Source organism: Merops nubicus, unplaced genomic scaffold (assembly GCF_000691845.1).
Source record: "Merops nubicus isolate BGI_N331 unplaced genomic scaffold, ASM69184v1 scaffold22201, whole genome shotgun sequence".
Taxonomy (NCBI): Eukaryota; Metazoa; Chordata; class Aves; order Coraciiformes; family Meropidae; genus Merops; species Merops nubicus.
The window spans coordinates 10,521-18,233 of record NW_008586544.1 but is presented as its reverse complement, the minus strand read 5'-3'; the positions used below and the strand labels follow the sequence as shown (position 1 = coordinate 18,233).

The following is a 7,713-nucleotide window of genomic DNA, read 5'->3' as shown; positions in this document are numbered from 1 at the left end:
GCCCCCTCGGCGCCCCACTAGCCCTGGGCAGGCCCCTGCTGGCCTGCCCTCCCCCCCCCACCTCCCCCCCTCACCAGCCTCTTTGCCTGCGGACACGGTGGTTTTGTCTCCCATGGGCAGAGCCAGGCACCCTCACGGAGGCCGCTCAAGCCTGCTACCAGATGATTTCTCACCCTTTTCCCACACATCGCCCCCCCCCTCCCCAGCCTCTCCAAGGCCCCAGCTCCAGTCCTTGCATCTCGAGCTCTGCCCAGAGGTGGGCGAGGGTAGTGGGCAGCTGGCGAGCCCCACTCGGCTCCTCGGCCAGGGGGTCCCCCCAGCACTGTCCCAGCAGGCAAAGCAGCACACAGGAACCCCCTGAGGGAGCAGGACGAGGGCTCCAGCTGCAGCGATTCCCGGCAGCGCCGGCTGTGCCCAGCAAGCCGCTTGCGGGCTGCCAGTTCGGAGCATGTCCTTGGCCTGGCAGCACTCGGCCCTGTGAATGGGCCAGTTTCAGGTGCACCCGGCCTTGAGCTTGGCTCATGGGGGGTGAAGACTATAGGGTACGGATAGCCACCGGGTAAAGCAAGGACATGTGCTCAGCCCCCTTGATGGGCAGCTTGCGGCTGGCGTAGTGATGAATGATCTCCGGCACACTGTCGAAGGGTGGGCTGTGCTGACCCAGCACGTACTTGTTCTCTTGGGTCCGGGACAGTTTCATGTGCATGAAGCCCTGGCTGCTCCTGAAAGGAGAGATGGACACAAGGTTAGGAGGAGAAGCTGACCCCCCTGAGACAAGCAGCTCTGGAGGGGACGCTGCTGCCGGCTCCACTTCCAAGTCATGGTCCTGCCCACACCAGCCCCCTTTGGCTGACGAAACCCACAGTGCAAAGGAGGGACATGGCCAGCCATGCTACTCTGCATCCCCCCTGGGGGAGCACAGCCACGCAGAGGGGTCCCTCCAGGGACAAAGATGATGTTCAAGCTGAGTAGGTGTGTGCAGGCAGGGAAGCAAGGGCGTAGCCCAGCCAGGACCAACCACGTTCTCTTGCTCCTGGGTGACTTGGGGGCAGCAGCTTTCCACACCCCACACATGGCAAAGCCCCTTTTGCAACAGCCCTGGCTCTCATGAGAGGACTGCAACTCGCCTATCTCCAGCCTGACGGTGGCAAAGCAGGATTTTCTCCTTCAGCCCACAGCACGCTGCCCCCCCTCTTTCTCCTTCCACCAGCCCTGCAGGCCCCATAAAACCCACTCGGCGTAGCGAGGCCATTTCCCAGCACAGCACGGGCACCGAGCCACGCGAGGCTGTGCAGGCAGATCCTGCCACGAGCACTGATTCCAAGTGACGGGCTAATGGCCCTGTTGCTATTAATTTGCGTCTCCGAGGAGAGCCACAGCCTGTCTGCAGCGTCTGGAATGCACATTACGGCAAAATATTGATGACTTAAAAGCAGACAGGACCTCATCAGCAATGCTGAGCTGCTTCCAGCGCTGCGCAGGCCGGTCCCATCCCCCCGGCTGGAGACGGTGCCCGTAATGGACAGCCAGGCTGCATTAGCAGAATGGGTTTGCAATCCATTTAGCATCGGGAGGCAAGGAGCCGGCTGCCCCCGGGGGAGCAGCGGGAAGAGCCGCAGCCTCCTGCCAGGGATGGAGGCGAAGCGATCATTGGCCGCATCCTGCATTCTTCAGCAGGCACGGGGATAAGCTGTGGGGGCTGCACGCTCCGTAGCCACCCTGTCAGGGGACACGGGTTCGTCCTGCACGTACACTCGTGGTCGTGCCACTGACAGGCAGAGCTGCCCACGGGTGCTGCACCCTATCTGCAAGACGGACCCTGGAGCTGGCAGGAGATGCACAGGAGACCAGGGCAGGATTGGTGCCGGTCAAGAGCTGGAGCACTGGCACACAGATTCACAGAGGTGTGATTACTCCACAGGTTCTAGTCACCAGCTCAGGGACACAACCAAGACTGGACCCCCTGAGGGAGCATGCTACAAAGCAAGCAGGATGAGGACAAGGGGCAGGTGCTGCTCCTGCCAAGCACCTTCCAGACCCAAAGGAAGGACCTAGACCTTTGTAGCATAGCTTCAGCTACTCTCACAGAGGCATGAGCCAGGAGGGACTCATCCTCTGACTGCTTGAGGTAATGACACTAAAACCTTGCCTGTGACAAGCAACGTGGGGCCACCAAGCCTGGACCAGCCAGGACCATCATGGCAGGGGTAAATCCTTCCAGCTACGGACGGCTACAGCCACTCCTGCTGCTCTCTCTTATGCATATTTCCCTTTAAAGCAGCACAAAAGGGCTTTAGGTCAGTGCTTGAGCTTTCTTTTAGACCGTCTAGTCAGCTGGCCTCCTTCTTCAAGGAAATAAATAAAATAAATAAATAAAAAGAGATAAAAAAAAACCAAGAGAATTGAGAGAGATGCAGATTGCCAGCTTACAGCTATACAAAAAGCATCCCAGGGGATTTTCCTTCAAAAAGCTCTACAGAGAAAGGCAGTGGAGTAAAACTCATGCTCCCAAGGCTGTGGGCTCTCGGCAGGCATAGCTGGTGGACAGACAACACCTGAGAAGCTCCTGGATAGGCTGCAGGCTCCTCTGGTGAGGTGGCACGCTCCTGGAAGGCCACATCCTAGCCACACATGCCATTTGAGAAGAGGATTTGGCCATTTTTGCCACAAGACTAAGGATGGGCAGTAAGAAGAAAGGAAAAAAAAAAACAAAGAAATGGGTGACTGGCTTGTAGAAAGGTGATGGAAAGGGGGACCTGCACTGGCAAGGAAGGAAGCCCCATCAACAACCCCAACACCACCTCCCAGCCTCTCCAACACATACGCTGGCTAATGCCACCCACAGGGAGATGGCCAAAAGGACCTCTCGCAGCCTCAAGTACAACTCACCGACCAGCAGAAGCTGTTCCTTCAGAACTGCTCACCATCCAGGGCAAGGAAAATACACTGAGAAAATTAAAACATCAGTAAAAATGGGCAAAAAAAAAAAACATAGGGAATTGTTCCAGAGAGGCTCATTGTCTGATCTGAAAGCTACAAGTGGCAGAAGGAAAAACAAATATTTTCAGCTTAACTTCTGCCCTGGTTTGGTGCTGGAGGCAGCAAAAAAAAATAGAGGCAGCAATTTAATTCACAGTTGTGTCACTGTGAAATAAACAGAGAAGGCTGAAACCACCAGGGAGCAATGCAGGAACAGAGACCACTGGGGAGACTTAAAGTATGTTGAGAAAAGCGGAGGGACACGTGGCCTGTTGTTGGGCTGAGACGACTGAAGTGTGCGATAAATGCTTCTTTCCCCGGCTGCCAGAGGATCTAATATAGTCATCCAGCAGAAAGGCAAGAAGGTATTTGCTAATCCATCCTTATATTCAGGACGGTAACAGCTTTGATTTCATGAGTTCAGGCTGCCCCAAGAGTCATGAAGAGCTGGATGAAGACCTATGAGCAGCTTCTCCCAGGCAGAACATGTGTAGCAATGCTTCATCCAGGAATACGGAAAACTTGGGGATGGAGCGATGATCCCTCCGAAAAAAAAAAAAAACAACCAGAAACCAAGCTGTGATGTGAGGTGGAGGTTTCTCTGCTGGGAAACCAAAGCAGGGGAATGTCCTCTCTGTGGCACGATGAGCAACAGCTCCAATGATTATGAGGGCTGGGGAGGCAAGGGTCTGATGGAAACCCACATTTCCATCAACAACAGGATTGTACAAACTTTCTTTTCCCATGAAACTAAGCTAACAAAAACAGAACAAGAAGCCAGAGCTGGAAGCTGTAACCAGACACATTCAAGGGAGCAGTGAGGCACACCATTTTATCTGTCCGAGGGAATACTAGTGCTGCCACAGAAAAAGCAGCCTGCTTCCTGATCTATGAGCCTTCCCAAGAGATACTTTTGCCAGGCACCAAACCAGAAGCCTTTGCCACACTACAGAGATGTCGCATTCCAGCCATTTCTGACCACCCCGTGGTCATCACAGAGCTACCCCCACCAGCATGGGCGCACATTTGCGTGGGGCACCCACCCGTGAGCAGTCACCCATGGCACTGGGTCACTTCTGCTGTGGATTCACCACCACCCCCCGCCCTGCCCTAGCCTCACTCACTTCAAGGAGAGGGAGAAGTCGTTCTTGCTGGTCTCGCTGTTGCGCACCAAGTAGCTGGCCTCCTTGCACAGCCTCAGCAGCGTCTCCGCGTCCGTCCGGCTGATGGCCCCGTGGTACCAACTGGGAGGTGGGAGAGAGACCGGCCATGCCAGGTGGAGAGCTGACACCCAACAAAGGACTCTGTGTCCCCCGGCACCTCCCCGGCAACACCAACCACGTTCAGGGAGAGGGATGTGAGTGGCACTGCTGGGGTTCAGGGATAAGGGGCAGGGCTTCCAGTAAGCAGCTCAGTGGGGTACAGAGGGCACACGGGGACACCACGACTGCTAGATGGGTGGCAGGGATAAGCAGGCAGACACGCAGGGCAAGGGAAGAAGGGAAGAAGCAGGTCTGCCCCAGGGCTCGTTGTGGTGTGGCCACAGGGCGCATGGAGCAGGTGGATTGGCTGGACAGCCACTCAGGGCCAGCAGGACTCACCACTGGCTCTCCAGGGGCAGGGCAGGGTCGATCCTCTCCCCTACGAAAGGGGCAGGCTCAGTGAGCAGTGTCTTGGTGCTCTTGAGGCTGCTGGAGCCATGCCTGAGGGCAGCCCTGGTCTTCTCCTCCCTGCAGGGCGAGGTGCGGCCATACGCCAGCCCCTCTGACGGACCTGCAAAGACAGAGACACGTCACAGCTGGCGCTGGGGGCAGGAGCACAGGCTGGGCTCCCAGCTTTCCCTTTGATGTGGAAGCCTGCAGAAAGAACCAGAGCCACATTACATCAACACTGGGTCCCCTCGTGCTGCCTCGTCCCCCTGCTCTGAGCATGGTCAGAGCAACTCCTGAACTGCGGCTCACTGCTGTGCCCCAGGACAGAAAAGACTAGGTGCCCACCACAGCAGGACCATGGTCTTCTCAACGCCTGAGCCCCTGGAAATATTTTCCAGGGAGGTTCTAGAAGTTCCAAGAGGTTTTGGTGACACATCCAGAGATTCAGTGGTTGTGGCATAAAGTGAAATGAGAAGCAGTAAGGCGAGGCTCCAATCCTGGGGGGGAAAAATTAAAATAAAAAAAGCAGATGGAGCTAAAAGCAGCAGTCGGTTTGGAAATGATGGACACATTTCTGCTGGCACAAGTAAACCTCCTGGAGTGAAAAAAACACACAATTCACCGAGGTGAGAGAGGGACATTTGGACTGCGAGGTGCCTCCCTGACCCCCACACACCAATCAAAGTGTGGTGAGCGACGGGGGATTAACCGAGATGTGCCCGGGGGACCCAGCCTCCTGCTGACTGTTATTTCCGTGCAGGATGATTTCAGCATTAACAATATTGTTTCTCCCTCCTCCAGAGAGTTCATTATTGCTCCCCTGCAACATGAGCCCTGTTGCACAAATTACTTATTGATCGGGCAGAGCTGCCTTGACACGAGGTGGCCGGTGGCTGATGCCGTGGAGACACAGTCGCCCCGGAGGTGGCCAAGCCCAGGGAACCAAAGCTCCCAGGATAGGTGGAATGTCCCAGGCTGGGCAGGTTTCCCCCTCCTCATGCTCGCTGGACAGGGAGGCAAAAGCAGGGCAATACTGAGGCCACACTGCTGCTGGGCAGAGGCAACAAATACACAGAAAGGGATGGTTTTCCTCACCTCTAAGGCAGCTATTTGACGGACACCTTGTTTGGACCCTACAAAGGCGAGCAGGTCTCCAGCCCCCCCAACACTGAGAAGAGAGGAAGGCAACCAAAAGGAAACCCGACCAAAATCCTCTGCAGCTTAGCACAGCTTAAAACTCCTCCAAGAAGAAGCTCAGGGAGGAGGTGCTCAGCCTTAAGGCTTGACAAGTCTGGCTTTTCACCGGCCACGCTCGCCCTTATACATAATATCCAGGTTTCAATTTCAACTCACCACCTTAAAAAATTGGGGTGAGCGTTAAAAAGCCAGACAATCAAACCACCAAAGTGTTTGCTGGCGGCACAAAGTCATCATATTAGAGGCTCAGAAGAAATGCATTGCACCTGTCAGAGAGAGGCAGAGGCATGTCCATGATTAAACAGGATATTAAAAACAAGCCCCTAGGAGTAAGAAGACATCCTTCAAGAAGTTCAAGTCACCCTCAGACAGGGGAAATAGAAAATGAGACAAAACTCTGGCAAGATAAACTTAATACAACAAAGCAAGTCAGGGAAAAAAAAAATAAAAAGACTCTGTTGCTAAAAGCAGGAACAACGACGAAGCAATGTGTTCATCAGGAGCAGGATGCATGTCAAAGCAACCGCAGGGATAATAAATGATGGGGGAAGAGGAGAGGCTGCACAGAAAAGAAATTCATTCTCCTTGACACCTGCATTCATTGTAGGAAGAGGAGCAGGAAGTTTTCCTCTTGCCAAGATCTTTCTTTTTCAGGACTAATCTCAGCCTGTAGCAGCCCTGCAGGTTTGGGACCTCAGTGCGACCTTGGCGCTCGCTCTAGAATGGCCCTACAACCGGCTGTCATCTGTGACCTCATGCTCAAACCCACTCGGGAGGTACTAAAAAAAAAAAAGTAAAAAAGAGAAGGTTTATCTTTAGTAAGCTCTACAGGGACCTGGGTAACTGCAGATAAGGAAATCGGCCATCTGCACCTGGGACGTTGCAGCATCTACCAGGAGCAGTGTCGGCAACACTCGGGCAGACGCAGCACACCAGGGCACAGCCGACGCTTTGGAGAGAAGTCACATCTTGCAAACCCACCCCAGTTTTCCACAAAAGCAGCAACTCAACCCTGAAATCCTGGGTGGCTTTTGACAATCCCCCCCTCGCCCGACTTAATGTTCTTGGCAAAATCCTAATCCACCACTGCCTTGAAGTATTAATAACGGGTTAAAGGAGAAGCGGCAAAATTTGGCTTTCATAAATAAGACTGCCAGCAGAGTGCAAGGGGTGTTACCTGGGGGCTCTGCTGTTTGGCACATGCAAGAAAAGCTTCACAACAAGGCAAACCTGAGATGACAAAGTGTACCCCAGAGATTTAGCTGTTCAGATAAGCAAAACCAAGACTGAAGAATCCAGAGGGACCTTCTGCCACAGAGCAGCAAGGTAATAAAACACAGCGCAGGAAATGGAGCCGTGCTAAATGATGAAGCGAGGCGCGGGGGGAAAACAACCTCGGCTTCAGCGGTGGGATCTGAATTAGCTGCTACCACACCTTCCAGGGACCTGGGTATTAAAGAGTCACGAGAAAACATCAGCCAAGTGCTCAGAGCAGTTGTCAAGAAGACTGTAAAGGCAGCTGTCAAACATGGGGAATTTGGAGGCGAAGAGAAGAGAACAAAAGAGAAGAAGGTAATATCTCTGCCACTGAATAATCCCCTGGTGCAGCTTGACTGCTGCCGGCAAAAAGGCACCGTGGAGCCAGAGAAGATGTGGAAGAAGTGAGGAAAAATCATCTGGCTTCCCGCCCAGGACGACGGACTGGACCAGGAGGAGCTGGGGGACCACAGAGGAAGAGGGTGGGTGTCTGGCAGCACCTGCAGGCAGAGCCGTGTGGACCTGGGCACGCTCCAAGGCATCGCAGCAAGGTGGGGGCCATGGCGAGCGCCAGCCGCAGCCCCCCCGCCCCGGCCCACCCCCCTGTCCCGCAAGACCCCCCCTGCGG

At 54.5% G+C, this 7,713-nt stretch overlaps 1 protein-coding gene across 1 annotated transcript in view; it reads right to left on the bottom strand.

The window, feature by feature from the left end:
* Positions 1-485: 485 nt before the first annotated feature.
* SHF (Src homology 2 domain containing F) overlaps positions 486-7,713 on the bottom strand; it is an 11,147-nt gene continuing 3,919 nt past the window's right edge. Inside the window, exons 3-5 of the mRNA XM_008948696.1 lie at positions 4,581-4,752; positions 4,104-4,223; positions 486-722 (exon numbers count right to left, since the gene is read on the bottom strand). Of these exons, the coding sequence (XP_008946944.1) occupies positions 536-722; positions 4,104-4,223; positions 4,581-4,752 (479 nt within the window). The 3' untranslated portion in view covers positions 486-535. The remainder of the gene's footprint in view (positions 723-4,103; positions 4,224-4,580; positions 4,753-7,713) is intronic.